Here is a 20,514-nt window from a genome sequence, read left to right on the forward strand (position 1 = left end):
ACAATTGTGCAAGATTTTGCCATAACGGTAGATGTGCTTCTTTTCACTGTTATAATATTCATTACAATACGGATTCCCAACCAAGGGCGGCCTTACGTCCGACCAGTATACCAAAGGCTTTAGGTTGCTGCAAGGTATGCTGTACATCACATGCATGCTTCTCGTGTAGTATAGGGCAAAAGTGATGTCCAGACATACAATCCTCAGAACTGACAGCTCCAGTAGGAACGCCAGTCCAAGGAGAAAAAGAGGAAATCAGTACATCCAGAAGAGAAAAGGACCGGGGGGGGGGGGGAGTGAATACTACAACAGTGAAGAGAAAGACATCTACCATTAAGGTAAAATCTTACACAACTGTACTACGTCTTTCTATTTCATTGTTGAAGTAATTATTAAAATAGGAAGAGTGCGAAAGCTCAGGAAGGAGAGAGAGAGGAGGAGGAGGAAGGACCAGTAGAGCTCTCTAGGAATCCATGAAGGATGGCACTTGCAAAATTAGCTCTAGCTCTGGAAATTCCATCTAACTTGCAGTGCTTGGTAAATGTATGCAAAGAAGTCTAGGTAGCTGCCTCAAGAATAGAGTTAATATCCCAACCCTTGAAAAAAGTATCAGAAGAAGCCATAGTGCTAGTAGAATGAGCCTCAACAGAAAAAGGAAGACTCTTACCATGAAAGGAATAACAAAAGGAAACTACTTTAAAAATCCAAGAAGAAATAGTTTGCTTGGACACAGCTGATCCTAAAGATCTAAGATGAAAGGAAACTAAGAGCTGATCAGATTTGTGAAAAGTCTTAGTCTTATCCAAATAAAATCTGAGTAGTCTATGCAGATCCAATGTGCGCATCACCTTCTCACTAACAGACTGCAGAGAAGGGAAAAATGGGCACATGAACAGACTGATTAACAGACAACTCATTCACCACCTTGGACAGAAAAGAAAGATTAGTACGAAGGAACACACTGTCCTTATGGAACACTAAAAAACGAGGACAAGCCATAAGTACTTGTAGCTCAGACACCTGTCTGGCAGAAGTAAGGGCTAACAAATTTACAGTCTTCCAACAACAATGCTGTAAGGAAGCTGAAACAGCAGGTTCACAAGGCGCCTAAGTCAGTTTTTCTACAACAAAAGTAAGACCCCAGGGAGGAGGAACAGGCTTCCTGAGAGGCTTAATATGAAGGACGCTTTTAAGAAATTGCTAGCTTCAAATCTAGAAGCTAAAGGAAGTGATAAAGACAGATAAGCAGAGACAGCTGATAAGTGGGCCTTAACAGAAGAATACGCCAACCCAGCACTGAGCAGTTCACACAAATAAGAGATAACCAAAGGAACACCCGCAGAAAGTGGATCCAGGTTATGAGAAAGATACCAAACAAAAAAACTCTTCCATTTGGATAAGTAGGATTTCCTAGTAGTGGGTTTCCTGGCCGCCTGCAGAACCCTAAGCATGTCCTCACAAAAAAGATGTCCATGTGCAATCAAAATCCTATCTCCCACAGTGTCAGTTGAAGAGTGGACAGGTGGGGACTGAGGAGAGATCCCTTGTCTTGTGTGAGTAGGTCTACACTGTGAGGTAACTTGTAATTACTGTCCTTGGTTAAATGCAGAAGAAGAAGGAAAGTACAGTTGTGTACACTTACCATAAATGTAGATGTTTGAGTGCATTCACTGCTGCAGTATTCATAAAGTACAGTTGTGTACACTTATCATAAATGTAGTTGTTCGAGTGTATTCACTGTTGCAGTCATCACACTTGGGTTATCTGCCTGCAGGTAGCCCTCAGTCGGCCTGAATACCAGAGTCTTAGGATTTCTGCGTCGGATGCTGTTGCCTCTTCCATGTCGTCAGTGGTATAAAACAGACAGCAGATGCCATTACATCAGTTTTTCTTGCCCCAAATGCCAGGAGCCGCCAAATAGGAAGCTAGTATATGGTGGGGAACATCACCAGTAAAAAGTAAATACAAATGCCATTAGGAATGGCCATAGAGAGGAGAGAGGTAGAAAGATGGAGAAAACCAGGGGGCTGAGGGAGGGAAACCAGGACTGCAACAGTGAATACACTCAAACATCTACATTTATGGTAAGTGTACACAACTGTACTATGTTCTTCATGTTTCACTGTTGCAGTCACCACACTTGGGTTTATTCCCAAAGCTGAGGAAGGGGGGAGGCAGTCAAGAAGTGTTAGGACTGGTTAATAGGCCTTGCAAGACTGCTGTAGCAAATCCAGCTCTGGATTTAGAAAAAAATGGTAAGTGGTAATGCTTGGTGAAGGTGTGTACAGAACTCCAGGTAACAGCTTCCAGAATGTCTCTGGTAGGGACTCCCCTGAGAAATGCTGTAGAGGTGGAAGTAGCCTTAGTGGAATGTGGTCTGATCCCCTGTGGGAGAGGTTTTCCATGGTGCTTGTAGCAGAAATGGATGCAGTGTGCTATCCATTTGGAAATAGTTTTCTTTGAAATGGCCCTATCCTCTGCCCTGTAGCAAAGCTGACTAGCAGCTGGTCAGATTTTCTGAAGGGTTTAGTCCTGTCAAGGTAGAACCTGAGCTATCTGTGCACGTCCAAGGAGTGAAGGATCCTTTCCCCGTTATTCTGAGGGTTACTGAAGGGTGGCAAATGGATAGACTGGTTTACAGCCACAATGGACACCACCTTAGGCATAAAGGATGGGTTAGCTCTGAGGGAAACCCTGTCAGCATGGAAAATAATGAAGGGTTCCACAGCCATTAGTGCCTGTAACTTTGACACTCTTCTTGCTGAAGTTATAGCTAAAAGCATGGCTGTTTTCCAAGAGAGCTGAAGCTGCAAGTTCAAAAGGGGGAAGCGTGAGTTTTTCCAGTACAAAGTTAAGGTCCCAGGCAGGGGTGGGTGCTCTCCTAGGGGGCCTTAAGTTGTTAGCCCCTCTCAGGAACTGTTTGATGACAGGGTGAGAAAATAGAGGTGGCTCAGTATTATAATGAGCTGAGATGGCAGAGGCATGAATTTTAATGGAGGAGAAGGATAGGCCTCTGTGGAGTAGCTCTGCTAGGTAATCCAGGATTAGAGGCAAGGAGGGCACTGCTGTGTCCTTCCCCTTGAGAATGATTCCAAGAACAATATCTTTTCCACTTTTCAGCATAGGATTTCCTAGTACTGGGCTTTCTGGCTTCAAGAATGACATCCAGCACCTGTTTGCTGAGGGTTGCTGGTGGTATATTCAAGGGATAAGCCAGGCAGCAAGGCTTAGGGATTGCAACTGTGGATGCAAAATCTGTCCCTCCTGCTGAGACAGCAGGGTAGGAGTCTGGTGAAGGTGCCAGGGTGGCAATGTTGTCAGAATGCACAAGAGTGGGTACAAGTGCTGACGTGGCCAGTCTGGGGCAATAATAATTGTCCTTGGCTTGTTCTGTTTTATCCTGAGTAGTACTTTTTTGAGAGGAGGGGCAGAGGAAGAAAGGCATAAATTGACAGGTTTTCCCATTAAAAGGATAGGGCATCCACCTTCCAGGCCCTGCTGTGAGGGTTCCTGGTGCAGAATATGCTCAACTGGTGGTTCTCGGGGGAGGCAAATAGGCCCACCTCCGGTGACCCCACCTCTGGATCAGAAGGTCGAAGGGGTTGGGCTCCAGTTTCCACTTGTGTGGGTCTAGGAGATTTTTGCTTAGGTCATCTGCCAGTGAATTTTGTTTGCCTGGCAGGAATTGAGCTTGTAGATGCACTTGGTTGCTCAAGGCTGTGCTCCACAGAGCCATAGCTAGCCTGCAGAGAGGGTATGAATTGGTTCCCCCCTGCTTGTTTATGTACCACATAACTGTGGTGTTGTCTGTTTTTATAAGCAGTTGTCCTGGAAGGATTAGATATTTGAAGTCTGTCAGAGCATTCTGTACAACTAGCATCTCTTTTTGATTGATGTACAGGATAACCTGGGCTGGGATCCAGTGGCCCTGAATGCACTTGCCTGCCATGTGAGCCCCCATGCATAGTCTGATGCGTCTGTTGTCAGGGTTTGAATGGCGAGGGGTTGAGTGAAAAGCAGTCCCTTGTTGTGGTTGCATGCTTCTGCCCACCAAAGGAACTCTGCCCTTAGACAAGGTATGATTGGAATGACTATTTCCAGGTCCTGAAAATGCTGGCACCAAAGACTTAAGTACCACTGAAGACTCCTCATATGCAGTCTTGTATATGGAATTAGCAGAATACATGAGGCCATGAACCCTAGGGCTTGCAGTATTTTCCTTGCAGATAGCCTGATTCTGGTGGCCATTTGTCTTAAGTAATTTGTCAGATGGACCTGTTTTTCTGAAGTGAGAAATGCCATCTAGAAAGTTGTGTCCAAGCTGGCTCCCAGGAATACAATCTTTTGACTGGGTGCCAGTTGTGATTTCTTTTTGTTGATGGTGTACCCCAAAGAAGTGATAAAGCTTTTTACAAATGCCAGGTGCTGAAGTAGCAATTCCTGACTGTCCGTCTGAATCAGGCAGTTGTCCAAGTTATGGGTAAATTTGGATATTTCTCTGCCTGCAGTATGCAATGGCTGGGGCCAGGCACTTTGTGAATACTCTGGGCGCAGTAGATAAGCCAAAGGGAAGTGCAGACAACTGATAGTGCATAGAGCCTGCCCTGACGTGTTGATATTTCCTACATGACTCACTTATGGGGATGTGCAGATAAGCTTTTTTTAAGTCTAGAGTGACTAACTAGGCATCCTTGGCTAGCATAGGGAGAAGCTGTTGCAGGGTAAGCATCTTGAATTTTGGGACCACCAGAAAGGTATTGACAGTTGATAGATCCAGGACTGGGCGCCAAGAGCCGGCTTTTCTGGGCACCAGGAAAACCCTGGAGTAGAAACCCTGCCCCCTTTGTTCTACTGGAACAGGTTGAATAGCTCTGATGGTGAGCAGGGAAAGTACTTGCTTTTCAGCCTCTGCCCACTGGTTTGGAAGAAGGTCTGGAAACCCGATTGGGGTTGGCAGTGTATGGAAGCAGAATCTGTATCCCTGGGCTACAATGTTTAGGACGCATCTGTCCTGAGTAACGGACATCCAGTTTTTTGCATGAAGGGCAAGTTTTCCTCCTATGGGCACAAGTAATGGGGCAGGGCTGGGAAAGGAAATTGAACTGAACTTTTTCCATAAAGAGGCAGCTTACCACTCCCTGTTTTTGAGGTGGGGGGCACTCCATTGTTTAGATCTCTGCATACCCTGAGACTGTAGTCTGGGTGGCCTGTTTCCCCTGGGTTTGGTCTAAGAAGGGCTGGAAAGGACCAGTTTTTAGAAGGCCAATGCCTACTGAATCTAGGTGGTTGCACTTGTAAGAATTCTTTAACAGTTTGCATAGATTTGGCTTTTTCTTCCATCTTTTTAAAAAACACTTCTGCATTGGTGTCAAATAAACAGTCCTTATTCAAAGGAGAGTTTAGTAATTTGGATTTGACATGATCTGGTAAGGTTTGTTCCTTCAGCCAAGCATGCCTTCTCAGTACAGACCCAGTGACTACAGCCCTGCAAGATCCTTCTAGGGCATCAAAGTCACAATGTAAAGAATCCTTACTAACTTGGTTTGCAGAATGCATTAAGCTCTTGTAAGTCTTTATTTTTTGCACAATCTGGAAGTAACACCATTTTTTGTTTAATTAGTTCCATAATATGCTGCTGGCATTTCAACATGTGAAACTGGCAATTCAATGCCCTGATCGCAAGAGTTGCAGAGGTATATACCTTCTTACCCCATACATCTAAATCTCTGGAATCCCTTGTCTGAAGGGGTAGGATTTTTGGCTGTAATAGCCTTAATACCTTTAGGTCCCTGAGAATTGGTCTCTGGATCCGCAGGAGGATTCTTGAAGAGAATTTTGTGGGAATCAGGTACTCTGTAGTACCTCTCAGGTTTCCTAGGGGCCGGGGGTAAAGTACTGGAGTAAGACTGGATTCCATAAAAACATCATCTACAACATCCAGGACAGGGGCTAGAGGCCTGTGCTGAGGCAACTCTAAAAATTCTCTGAGTCTCTTTTTAGACTGAGGGTAGTCTTGGCATTCCCAGCGGAAATGCTCTCTTAAAGTATGCAAGATTTCACCAAAAGTATAATCCTCTGGAGGGGAGGCAGAAGGAATGGATTCCTCTGCAACAGAATCCTCATAGGTTGATAAGGGCATATCCTGATAATCAGAAGGATCAGAGTCATCGGACACCTGGTCTGTAGAATCAGAAGGAAACTCAATTCTTTGTCTCTTAGCAGGGGAAGGCTGGCTTCCCCTAATTAGTGTAATAAGGATTTCAGCCATTCTAAGCATTTGTTTTTGTGGCATGGGAGCTTGACCATGCATTTTGGTCATCGGTTTTCTAGGCGAAGTGTGTATTCTGGGCCTCAGAAACTCGGTAGTTTTAGCTAAAAACAAAGTTGTCTGTTTAATTCAAACATGGGTAGGTCGGAATACACCCTCAGAAGCCAGTGCCTGCACAGTGGCTCTGGACCCATCCAAGGTAGAGACATCCGCAGGTTCCATAGCTGAAGAAGCATCTCGCGGCATACCGGACTCCAAATGGGTCTCAGCAGAGACCTGCGAATCTGTGGAAGTGGGCATCAGGGGCTGCAAAGGCACCTCACTGATTACCGGTAGACTGGCGACTAGCTTAACGAAGTGTCGTTGGCAGTTTTGGACCTATGCGGTCTGTCTCTGTCTTTATCTTTACATTTTTTTGGAAGATCGGTAGTCGGATGGCTTATCAAAGCCATTTCAGAAACGGAGAATGGGAGCAAAAGAAGTTAGCGATAAAGATAGCCCGATGACGAATGGTTCGGGCATTAAAACACAAAACCGACAGCGAGGGATGTCTTGGTCTGGGCCCAAACAGGTGATGCAGTAAGAATGAAAATCTCTGTGAGGTATTTGCTTTTCACAGGCAAGACAATTGTTAACTTTTTCTGACATCGATTAGAGCAAGAAAAAAGGATCCCCAATGGGGTACTTAGCTTTAGAAGACTTCAGGATTACAAACTCAAAAACAAAAATTTCAGGTAGCGGCCAACCAGCACTTGCGAACTGCTTCTGCTTCGGGCTCCTCCTCGGCAAGAAAGACTGACATAATGGCATCAGCTGCCTGTTTTATACCCCTGACGACCTGATGTCATGGAAGAAGCAACATTATCCAGATTCTGGTATTCGGGCCGACTGAGGGCTACCTGCAGGCAGATAACTCAAGTGTGATGACTGCAACAGTGAAACACGAAGAACATCCAGTGCTCTCGGCCAAAAAAGGTAATCACCAACAAGATTTTGGGAGCATCGCACTGTATTTTGGACAGAACTTTTGGAATGAAGAGAAGGGGAAGAAAGGCATAAAGAAACATCCCTTACCAAGAAAATGAGAGGGCATCCACCTTCCAAGCCAGAGGACCTGGGACTCTGGCACAAGAGCAGAATCTGTCTGTTCACACGGGAGGCAAAAAGATCCATTTGAGGAGCACCCCACTGGTGGACAATGTACTGAAACATCCCTGTGAAGCATCCATTTGTGGGATTGAGTTATAAACCTGCTCAGAGAATCTAGCACAATGTTTTTGACCTGAAGGAATATACACCACCTGAAGAGTCACTTGATACTGGATATTATTCAGGCACCCTATAAAAACCTATTGGGTTTCTTGGGTGCAGGGGGCTGGGAATCAGGAATCTTAGATGTAGTAGAAAAAGCATCCAACAAAGCAGCCAAAACAGGAGGAACAGCAGAAAGTCTAAGAGTCTCCATATGCAGGAACTTGTAGTATCTTCTTTTGTATCGCAGAAACCTGGGCACATCCCATTTAGAAAACTCCATCACTCTGAAGATTGTCCTCAAAAGGAGTGTCATGACTAGTAGATTTCTCTTCCTCAGACAGATAGTCTAAAGGAGAGGGAATCTGAGATGAATAACCAAGGGATTCTTCATCTGCATCTGCCTCCCTCTCAGAGGAATCCTGTTCCCTGTGTCTTTTAAGGGGAGTCGGGGACCTAGGGGGAGCTGGAACAGATTCCATGAGGAGGTTTCAAAGCTATCAAAGCATTAAACAACCCAAGTGAAATTCTGCCATTCCCTCTGTGGGTCCTTAGGAGCTGGAGAACTTTGCTTAGTCTTTTGCTTTTTCTTCACGGGGATGTCTGCCTTAAAAAATTTAAAAGGCTCCGACCCTGAACAGAATTCAGTAACAGTAGTCAGAACTTCTTCCCTGACCAAAACCTGAGGAGCACCCCTAGGCCCCTCGGAACTAATCAGCAGAGGTTCCCCCTAAACGCCGGCCTCTGAAATGGTCACAACAGAAGAATCCAGCTGCAGAGCCAGGCGATCCTCTGGGCTTTCACTAGCCTCGAGAAAGACATCTGCCAGAGGCTGCACAGCAGAAGAATCAGAACTGGACTTCTTGGCCACCTTCTTCATGGACAGTTGTCCCTCAGAGCGGGAAGTTCCTTCCATCGTGTCTTTAGGTAAAATCTTAAGATGTTTTTCTCCAAATACAAGGCAAAGGAAGAAAGCTGACTCAGGAGAATCTTAGGAACAAACGCCTGACAAACTGAACAGGATGTATGGTCATGGGAAGCGCTGCTTGTGATGGTCTTTATGGGGTACTGGTCTCCCACACTGGTATTTGCCATTCTTGGCTGGCATGAAACCCCACAAGCAACAATACAAAAGAAAAAGATAAGATCAAAAAAGAAACCCAGCAGGGCACTTATCTGAAACCGCTTGGTGAACCAGCAATGAAACAGGTGTTCAGACCGATGATCAAGGGATGGTGTTCGGACTGGTGGCAAATAAGTTCTGAGGATGGCACATCCAGACATCACCTTTACGCCCCATGCTATGTGAGGAGCATACATGTGACATACGGCGCACCTTAAAGCAACCTAAAGGCTTTGGTATACTGGCCGGACATCTGGCTGCCCTTGGCAGGGATCCCTATTGTAATGAATACTGCAACAGTGAAATGGAAGGACATCAACAATTAAAGTAAATGTCCCAACTAGTGGAAATAGCCAGATCCAAGCTAAACCAAATTGGGTGAGCTGAGAGGCCTCATTCATGATGAACAGAACAAATGAGAAAGGTAGTAGATTAAGTACTGATGCACTGATGTCTTCTTTCTTTTGATTTTGTACTATTGCTTCTCTGATATAATATTTTTTTTTTCATTTAAAATAATGTAAACATTGCTAATATAACTTACTTAGTTGAAAACCGTTTCTTTGCTGTAAAATGACTGCATACTGCTCTATGAACCAGGGTCATGAATGAAAAGGGTCAATAGAGCAGTTCACCCATTTGGTCACCAAATAATACTTTTACTCTAGCAAAGCAAAATTTTACATAGTGTATACTATGAAAACTATTATCTGCTGTTGTTCAAACAAAACAATATTCCTACAATCTACATCTTTTACTGTAAAAATGTATATGAATAATTTCAGTACCAGTTGTGTGACAACTTCTGTTACCCAGTTACTGCTTATTATTGATGTACAGGAAGATGTTGACAAGTTGGACTTCCTCATAAACAAATGCAAATAAAATAAATACTCAGATAAACAACAAAAGCATCTTTAATTTGCTATTTACACACTTTTGCACACCCTAGGGAATTAAACTACTTTTACCATAGTAAATTACATGGGTAGCCTGGAATACATAAATACTAAAAAAAATCTCAAAATCAGACTCAGAAATATGTCCGCATCCATAGTTTCTGCAAAGACTGAGAATTCAGAAAATAAAGAATGTTGTATCTCATAACAGACAGATCCAACAAAGTGTCAGTACCATACTCATTACAAGTTTCAGCTACAGACAGTGGCATTACTTTCTTGGCAAAGTATCAATTTAACCTCCAAACAAAGTTAACCAACTTCACAACTACCTTTTCTACAACAGGTCACGAAGGTGGCATAAAATGTAAATCTCTGCTAAGAGCATTAACTAAGTCAATGTTAACAACTAAATCGGATAAAATGTGTCTTACCTTACTGTGGATTTGCAAATTGAATGCTATAACTGTTAACATCCTCCACCTCTGTTGCCTTGGCTTCTACCAGACCATATCTTACACTCATTGCTCTCACCACTGTAAAAAAATACATCTCAATCCTTTACCATCCCTGTGATGACATCAAGCCATGCCAAAAAGGGAAGAAATAATAAAATCTTAGATGCTTTAATGGTTTCTGCTTGCTTGTGGTTTCATTTTTGAAAATCATGTAGAAAATCCTGAAGGGATGTCTAGTAGCGTTTCAAGAGGTTAACAACCTCCTGAACAGCAACCATTGTGAGTTCATAGCCAGGAGGAGTTGTCAATTATACCCCAACCTACAAAGAGGGCTAGATTATGGGTAAAAGTGGCAGGACAGTACCAGATGACACAGTTTATTTTATGCACAGGAGGACAGTAAACTGGACAGCATGGAAGTAGGACAATGATTAAGGAAGTCAATAGTTGCACGGTTGAATGGCAGCATATAAGAGGGTTATAGTGAGGACAACAAGGTCAGGAATTATATAAGCGATCAGTGGCATACAACAGGGGTTCTGACCACAATCCAGTACTTGACAGTATCTTTATCTGAACTCTAAAAACAGAAATCAGGATCAGTGCTGGTGGTTCAAAGAAAGTACAACAGTGGAGGAAGGGGGGATTAGATTGAAAAGACTGATCACGTAGGCAGAAAGATGGCAGTTGAAGTTCAATGCAAAATACTGCATTTAAGCCACAACAGTCCTGATGTAAAGAATCATTTGGGAAGATCAGAACTGATGAAATAGATCAAAAAAAGGATTTATGGGTGCAGATCATACCTGAAATGCATCACAAAGAACAAAGTAAGAGGGTAGTGGCAGCAGAAAACAGAATGCTAGGGTGCATCTTCACAGGGATAGATTCCAGAAGCAAAGAAATAATAATGCCACTCTACAGGGCCTTGGTCAGACTATACCTTGAGTACAGTGTGCAGTTCTGGAGGCCATGTAAGAAAAAGGATATCAGGTTTCAGGAAGGAATTCAGAGGAGAGCTATCCAGAGCTTCACTGAATGGAGGTGCAGGAATAAGACCACCGACTAAAGGAGGCAGGGCTGTTTTCAGCAGAGACCAGAAGAGACAGGGGAACATGATCATGCTGATTCTGAACAGGAAGGACAGAGAAGGATGGAGGTGGGACAGGAACCAGATTGTATGGACCAACTACTCCATCAATCCCCAAAAGTATTTTTTCACAGAGTATTGTGGACCCATGGAATGGACTACCAAAAGGAATGGTGGAAAAAGATTCCGTATAGACATCCAATAGGGCATTAAACAGATGAAAAAAGGACAAAGGGTAAGGCACTTTAAAGGGCAAAGAAGACCAATTTATTGTTTCCTTCTCCCATCAAGCAAATGTGATGCAATTCATATAACAAAAAAACACTACATTTTTTAGCAAATAAGCAGAGCAGCCAAGACCATTTTAAATAAACCACAATACCATAACACACTATGGCTGTAACAAACTCAAGGTGATTAAAGAAAAATGAGGTACAGTCACTTACCCTCTGGCGCAGAATTTCATTTTCTTCCTGCAGTGCTGCAGTCTTCTGGCACTCATAATCAAAGTTCAGCAAGACTGGAACAGGTTTTAAACAGTTAAGGAAATAATCACTTAGAAGAACCATCTGATATTAGGACTGAAGGGTTCACATTCAGCCCACTGCAGAAGAATGACACGAGTCAGTACCTTCAACTAGCAAATACTCTAAGGAGCTATACTGGAAACATGCACATGCAACAGAGTGTGGAACAGTGCGGCACAAATATAAAAAAAGATTAAAACAAAGTTCTATCGGGAAGCTTCTTATCAGAAAGTCAAATTTAAAAAGGTCAAAACAGTTAGTGGAATATTGCTTCTGTTTGCAGAACCTGCGGAAAGGAGAAAAGAGATGTTCCTGAGAGTATGTCACAATGTCAGAATAATTATTTAAGGTGGAAGTAGAGGAGTTTTGTCCCACCAGAAAGGTTTTGCTGTGTTTTCTGTTTCACTGGGTTTCTGACGACTGTATTTTTCTGTCTTTTGAAAACTCACACGCTTTATATTGCCAGCTTTGTAACTATTAGCCATAAAATAATTTTACAGTAAATTATCAGTTAACTAGCACCTGTGGGGATTGGTAGATACCAGATAAATGTAGTTTCTGGTTGCTTGAGAGTTACTATTAAAATAGGCCTGACGAACACTGTACCCTGTACTATTTGTATGTTCTCAGGTTGGAGAGACAGGGAATTTATTCCCATCTTCCTTTTTAAAACTCTAAAAAAATTGTACTGTATTTCTTTGAATTTTTTTTTTTTTTTTTTGCCGGTGGCTTGAGAGTGCAGGTTGCTTGAGTTCTGGTTAACTGAGAGCTTACTGTACTAGTCAACACTTGTGTTAAAACATTTATGCTCCATACTAAAGGATTAACACTCCGTCACTCTTTCTTCTACCTAACATGATGTTAATAACCTGAAAACACCTTCTGGCTACCTGATGGGACAGTATACTGCATCTCTGCACAGGTAAATCCAGCATCATGTGATTAAGGTGTAAAGACTCCGGTATGCATTTCAGCAAGGAGCAGGGTGTGGCAGTTCTACAGCAGCTGTGTGTGACAAGTGGCATAACATCCTGAAAAAATAACAATTAGACAGAAAACTCCTTGATAACAAGGCCATCAAAGATGATGACATATGACAAGTATGCACTACTGAAAATTGAAAAGAATCACCCTATTAAATGGTATCAAGACCTGGAAGGCTTGACCCACCACAGACACCCATACAATGAATCCAAATGAAATCCCCAGAAAGAGGGCTATCATTGGAAAGCAAAAACATGCTCTAAGCTCAGCCATGATACATTGTTTCTTCCTAAAGGACAGCAAAGGTGTGGATGTTATAAGGGCCACTTGCTTAAACTCACAGGCTTTACAATATGTGTGTGTGTGTGTTTGTGTGTGTATACACACACACACACACACACACACACACATATATATATATATATATATATATATATATATATATATATATATATACACACACACACACACACACGGCATTGGGTGGCACAGTGGCACAACAGTTAATGTTGTTGCCTCACAGCAAGAGGTTTCCCAGTTTGATTCTTGGTTGGGGTGCTTTCTGTGTGGAGTCTGTATGTCCTCCCTGTGTTCATGTGGGTTTTCTCTGGGTGCTCCAGTTTCCTCCCACATTCCAAAGACATGTAGTAGGTGGACTGGACACAATAAATTGGCCATAGGTGTGAATGTGCGTGAAAGTGTACAGTGTGCAGTAACTACAGCTAGCCACTCGGCAGTGTAAACTTTGGGCTGTAGATGACTGTCTCTACTGAAGTGACATCCTAACCCCCATGTACAAAAATGGGAAAAAGGGGCTGTGGATGGATGGATGGATCTATATGGATCTCATTCAGAAGACTGACTCAACAGAAAGTCGAACTTTATATAGTCAAGACAATATGAGTAACTTTCTGAAAGGTTGAATGGCAGAAAATAACAAAAATCTGTTTTTGCAGAGAAGCAAGCCTCCCTGCACCCCCATGCCCCCTGCATATTATATACACCAACTTCGAGATCACACTACAGTGGGGAAAAGGGTAAATTCCTCAATCCCCACTGGACCGTGATCTCCATTCAAAAGCTTCAACATTTCAGAAAGTCAATCAGATGGTCATCGCCATATGAAGTTCGGCCTTCTGTTGTGTCAGTCTTCTGAATGGGACTCATCTGTATTTGTATATAAAGCAGATGAGTGCAGGGCAAGTCAGATAATATTAGAAACTGGGATTAAAAAAATACTAATGAAAAAAACAGTCACTGCTGATCCTAAAACTTTTCTGCTGGAAAAATTCTCACTGTACCATTCTCTGTATAAATGTGCATTTCTAATACCCTCACTGTAACGGTTAAGCTTTTCAAAGGGTTTCAAAATCCTTCTGACAACTAGTCTTGACAGTTTCTTCTCCCAAGTATCATGTTTCTTTTTCTTCCTTTTTATAATGGGGGGAATAATATGTCTAACTTTCTGGGAAAGTAGAGATGCAAAAAAACAAATTTCAAGAAATAAAATTTACATCAAGCAAGAAAGGTAACAAAAAGGCAAGTGCTGTTGCATTTTTGTAATAAAAAGTTTCACTTTTTACAGTAGTACAGTTAACTTAAAGGCTCAAGACCAACGCAGTTAAAGCTGTCAATCATTTACAGCACATTATTTCTTGGTAAAGATGCAGATGAAATGATTAAAGTAAATAAAACTTTGTGTAGTTTACTTCCTCTTATAGCAGGAATCAAATTCATACATATTTTAAGACAGATAATATTTCTTTGCATTCACATTCTTGCTTGTCTCATGGCATTCAGTCTATGTAAGGTGATAACACAAGCATTCTCTCATTCTGATGAAGCACAGTCAAACTAAAATACAAAATGTGGGCCATTCAGTTTATGAAAAAGGCAGAAATCCCTATATGCAACATACACCTCTTAGCCTACAGGCATAGAAATCTTGGAGACTAAAAGTGAAGACCATGTTTAGAATCACAAATTTCAGTCTTACTGATATAATTTTGCTGTATATCAAGCCCTTCACCAGTAAAAGTAACACAAATCACTGTGACGCAACACTACTTGCACAAGGATGCTACATGACAAAAAAAATGCACTGCCACGGGATGTAATATAAAACCAAAGGTTATAGAAAAGGCCATAACAAAAAAAAAAAATCCCTGTGTGAATATAGTTGCGTGGAAAGAGAAGGGCTATTACAGTGTAGCTATTCTCATGTGTCAGCTAGCATTTTTCAGCTGCCCTTTTCAAACCTCCTCTTCTTGTCCACTATCTTGAAGGCCAGTACAGGCTTACAGTTTATCACCTAATGTCACCAGTTCAAACCATAGACAGTTTGTTGAAAGTGCCACAGTCATAAGCCATACTAAAAGACAAAACGTTTCTTATGTGGCTTTTGAAGAAAAAATAATAAAATAACCCACCTCCTTTATCTCAGTCCGTGAGGCTGGTCCACCTCTGGTAAAGTACAATGACTCAGTGGACAGCAGCCATAGTCTACTCACCCATAATGCAGTAAACTGTGCATTATCTCACAGGTTGCTGCTGACAAACTGTTAAAGTACAATCCTGTTTCATATTACCACTTCTGTGAAAATGTCCTATTAGTTATGTTTACTTTTGTCCCTTAAATATGTTTGCTCTGTACTGAAGAGGGCTAGAAGTCTGACTGTGACCCAGAAGACATGAGTTTAGTCAGTGGTTTGGGCAATGAAGAAGCAAGCATATGGGGGGATAAAGTGAGTATCTGTCACCATCCTGCCTATCATGCGTGTATTGGGGGTGGCAGCCTAAACCACTGTAATGACTGGATACTTAGAGTCACATGTCCATGCCCAACAGCAAAAGGATGGGGAACAAGTGCTCAACAAGCAGTGTTTAAGGTATAGCAGGCACAAGGGCATTTGCAGAAATAAGAAAGTCAGTGGAACCTGCAGGAAAATGCACTCACTCAGGCTGGCATGAAGACAGGGATGATGGGCTTGCAGAAGATAAATCTCGTACACACCATGCCACGAAATTACATGACACCAGGAAGGAGGAGGCATTCAGTATAGTACTCTGGCCTTGGGACAATTAAGAGTTCTAACTTTACAGGGGCAAGCTCCAGACTGGGAGGGCAAAGCCAGAAGAACTTCAGGCCACTAGTATGAAGGCCACCATCCAAAAATGGGACATGCTGAAGGAAAGGCATTATGTAGGCATGCACCCCACCTCTAAAGATGCCTGGATAATGGCACTTGCCAGTCAGTTCTCATCCCTGCTGTGAACATGGTAGGGGCACAAATGCACTCAAGACTTGCATGGAAGAGCGGATGAATAGCAGACACACAGGTAAAATCAGAAAGAAAAATCTTGTAGCCATACCACTCCCTTCTTCTTCTGCTGACTTTTTCGAAAGCCATATCCATCACATCAGACGTGAATGTTTGCAGCATGGGGTGGGAGGAGGAGCCACCCTGACGCTATATGCAGGGAACTACTTGATAACTGATCCCACTACTGATAACTGATCCCACACCCCAGATCTTCTTTCTCGTCTGAAGTTCAGAAATCTTCATATTCCCCTCCTGGAAGTTGTACAGTATCACAGAGGGGCTCTCTTACTTAACCGCTATATATCTTTTGGGAATATTTTTTGAAGCCCATTTTGCTTTTAGTTACAGAACAAACCAACACCACCACTTAGTTTTTCAGTTAATGGCTGACTTGCATATTAATTGAAATAGTTCCTTTTGTACCACGATGTTCAGTCCCTGTCCATAACTACACCTCAGCAAAAGAAAGTGTCAAATATTTGTCAGTTCTCTCTCAAATTTATGGTCCTGAATGTGCAGTCTTCCCTTTACAGCTTACTGACACTGTTCTTACTAAGAATGTACCTTAACCTGGGTACAAATATGTTTTGCAACTGCAGGATACATTTAATGGGTCATCATTTGTCCTCATGTTGGCATATTTTTTTATGGGCTACTTTGAGGCTAAATTTATTTTGACTGCACAGTTAATACTTTCATGCATAAGACTGATCTAGTGTAATTTTCTCAATGTCTGATGAATGATATGGAAGGGAAAGAAAAGTCAAGAGATTTCTTTCTTATATCAACTGAGTTAATTTTGGCAGCAGTCTACACTGGAAAAAAAAAGTTATGTACTCACCATAATGTTTCTTGTGTGTTGTCCATCTTCGCCTTCATTCCTACCAGGTTGGGTTTGGATCCGTCTCGGCCTTTATTTACAAGCTCGAGGCCCTCTTCCAGCTCGTGGCTAAAAACCATATCCCAACATGCATTAGAACCATCCCCAGATCTTGTTTGTCCTAATTATAAACTGATATGCACTCCAAGGAAGGACACAGAGGCTGGTGAAGGACAGAGGTCAAGGTAATTAAATTTGTATAGACCTGGTCTTCTAGGAAAAAAAGAAGGGAAGGGGGAAGGAGGGTGGAATGTAAGAATGAAGGCGAAGATGGACAACAAACATGGAATGTTATGGTGAGTACATAACTTCTTTATGTGATGTTGTCCTATCTCGCCTTCTTTCTTACTAGGTTGGGACAGCATCGCTAGCACCTAGTGTCTTGGGTGGCTCACGGGAGAATATTTCTCAGAACCATGAATCCACAAGAGGCCCTATTCCTGGAGGTCAAATCAACTTTGTAATGAGTGATAAAAGTATGTGGTGTAGCCCATGTTGTTGCAGCGCAAATGGCATCAATTGGCAGTTTAGCCAGAAAGGCTGAAGAAGTTGTAATGGCTTTTGTAGAATTGGGCTTAACCTTTTTCGCAAGATCTTTATTTTGAGACTTGTAAATAAAAGTTATACAGTCTGACAGCCATTTGGAAAGTGTAACTTTAGAGACAGGAGATCCTTTCTTTGAATCTGAAAAAGAAACAAATAACTGATCAGATTTTGGAATTCTGCAGTCCTATGTAGGTAAAAACTTAACTATGTACAGCCGGCTGATGTAACATGTACTCTGCCTTTGTTTTCATAATTTGGGAAGAAAATTAGTAATTCTATATTTGGTTTAAATTTGCCTCTGAAACCACCTTAGGTAAAAAGGAGGGGGTTATTATAGCAATAACCCACGCCTGGGTGTGGGTAATGCGGGATTTAACCACGGTTGGCGTGGTACCGTGGTTAAATCCCGCATTACCCACACCCAGAAGTGGGTTATTGCTATTATACAATGACATTATTTAAGAAAAGAAATAATTACTTTTCTTAAATAATGGCATTGTATAATGCCTCTTTGCTGCTCTTCCGCAGCTGTCTGGTATTCCGCAGCAGTTCGGATGTACTGCGCATGCCTATGCAGTACATCAGAGCTGTGGGCAAAAGCAACGGAGAATGCAAGATCTCCGTTGCTTTTTACTGTTTCGCTATGTTAAATGGGTTTAACATAGCGAGAGAGCTTTAAAATAAGCAACGGAGATCTCCGTTACTTATTTTAAAGCTGTCTCGCAATGTTAAACCCATTTAATATAGCGAGACAGGTTTAAAAAAAAAGCAACGGAGATCGCAAGATCTCCGTTGCTTTTTACACACTGTGTCGCTACAATAAAGGAGTTTAACATAGCGAGACAGCTTTAAAAAAAGCAACGGAGATCTGCGTTGCTTTTTTAAACCTGTGTCGCTATGTTAATCACTTTTAACATAGCAAGACAGTGTTTTATACTAACGGAAAAAGTCCGGGCGACCGTCCTTTTTCTGTTAGTATATTGAGGGATTTACAATGGGCACACTGGTTGGGCTGGCCAATCAGCGTGCACATTTTAGAGGAAGAATTGTATAATTGCAAAGACACCCTGTCTCTATGGAAAAGCAAATATGGAGGCTTTATGGACAATGCTCACAACTCTGACACCCTTCTAGCAGAGGTGATTGCTATCAAGAAAATAGTTTTCCAAGTCAAAAATTTTAATTCACAAGATGATGTTGGTTCAAAGGAAGAAAAGCTATGTGGGATAGAATTAAATTTAGGTCCCATGGCACTGGAGGTTCTCTGACAGGCAGTCTTAATAACACAGTACCTTTGAGGAAGGCTTTGCATAGTTTATGAGACATTATGTTGGAGTCAGAGTCTCCCAAATGAAAACTGGAGATTGCTGCTACCTGAACCCTAATAGTGGCCTGCAGCTGAACCGTCACTGAAGAGTTCTGCTAGGAAGTCCAGAATGAAAGTAATAGGAGCAGAAAAAGGATCGACATGGCTACTGGTAGCCCACAGGCAGAATCTTTCCCATTTGCTTTTATAAATCTTCCTTGTTGATGCTTTATGGGAAGAGATAAGAATGTGTTTAACTCGAGAGGAGAGGGTTGGAAACCTGGCTATCATTGGAATTGGAGCAGCCATGCTGACAGCTTGAGGGTCTGAAGGGATGGGTGGACAGTCCCTGATGCACAAGTCAGAAGGTCTGGAACTGGGTCCAGAATCTAAAGCTCCTCGCGAAGATGAGGCCACAGGAAGGGGAACCAGATTTGGCAAAGCCAGTATGGAGCAATGATTATCAGGTCCTTCCCAAATAACTGGCTTTTTGAAGGACTTTGGGAATTAGTGGAAAAGGGGGGAAAAGCGTAGAGGAGGCCCGGGGTCCAATCGTGAACTAGTGCATCCTTTGGTGACTCCCCCGGAGGGGGGATGAGGGCAAACCAGCTGCTGTATTTGGCATTCACAGATGTTGGACCGAGACTGTAGCAAGGCTGGCCCCATTTTTCAGAAATTTTTTTCCGCTACTTCCTGTATCAGAAACCACTTGTGAGGCATCAGAATTGCTCTGCCTAGTCTGTCTGCTATCATATTGGATTTCCCCAGGATGTGCAATGGTATCAGAAAATGTTGGGAAGAAGTTGCCCATTGCCATACTCTCAGTGCCTCTTGACAAAGGGATTTGGATCTGGTTCCTCCTTGTTTGTTTATATACCATACAACTGACATGTCTGTCTGGATTGCAATGGTTCCCAAGGGAAGAGAGTCCTGGAGTGCTTGCAATGATAAAAGCACTACTCTCATCTCTAGGACACTGATGTGCAAGTGGGCCTTGTGATCCTGACAGGTGCCTTGGACCATCTTTCCCAGATAATGCCCCCCGTGGCCACAGGTTGGGGGGGGAACAAACGGTCGACCTAGAGTCATATGATAGGAAAAGAGCCACCAGTGAAGATCCTTCTTGCAAGTTTCTGTTATGATTATTTTGTGAGACATAGGTAGTTCTTGCACTGACCACTGAGTGCCTAGCAAACACTGAAGAATCCTCATATGCAGACATGCTAGGGGAACCAAAACAATCGCTGCTGCCATGATCCCAAGAATTTTGAGGACTATCTTCACTTTGGCTTTCTTCCTTTTTAAAATATATCTCACCTGGTATCTTAGAGATTGAATCCTTTCTGGTGGAAATCTCGCCATCATTTGTGTTGAGTCTATTTCTGCCCCTATGAATACCACATGCTGAGAATGCTCTAAGGAGGATTTTTCATGGTTTATGGTAATTCTTACGCGGAACTAGAGTTGCAAAATTGTACTTCTAGCTTTGATTAGCCGATGCTTGGTCGTGGCAGTTAAGAGACAGTTGTCCAAGTATGGAAATACCCGGAATAATAGTCATCTCAAGTGAGCCACTACTACTGCCATAGATTTGGTGAACACTCTGGGGACTGTAGTGAGACCAAAGGGCAGAGCTTGAAACTGGTAGTGACTGGCTCCCAGCCAAAAGAGCAAGTGTCTCCTGGATCGCCTGTCAATTTATATATGGTAGTACGCATTCTGGAGTATACAGCACATCCAATTGCCCTTTCCCAAGAATGGAGTACTGACTACAGTGTCACCATCTGGAACTTGCTCTTCTTTACTAACTTGTTTAGAATGCTGAGATCCAGAACTGGTATCTAGGCCCCTGCTTTTTT

At 42.5% G+C, this 20,514-nt stretch overlaps 1 protein-coding gene across 1 annotated transcript in view; it reads right to left on the minus strand.

The window, feature by feature from the left end:
• Window positions 1-20,514, minus strand: part of WDR91 (WD repeat domain 91) — a 1,072,555-nt gene that overhangs the window by 566,352 nt on the left and 485,689 nt on the right. The window contains exon 6 of the mRNA XM_044087550.1: window positions 11,536-11,618. Within this exon, the coding sequence (XP_043943485.1) occupies window positions 11,536-11,618 (83 nt within the window). The remainder of the gene's footprint in view (window positions 1-11,535; window positions 11,619-20,514) is intronic.

The sequence above is a fragment of the Protopterus annectens genome, chromosome 11.part0 (assembly GCF_019279795.1).
Source record: "Protopterus annectens isolate FY-2018-M chromosome 11.part0, PAN1.0, whole genome shotgun sequence".
In the NCBI taxonomy this organism is placed as follows: Eukaryota; Metazoa; Chordata; order Ceratodontiformes; family Protopteridae; genus Protopterus; species Protopterus annectens.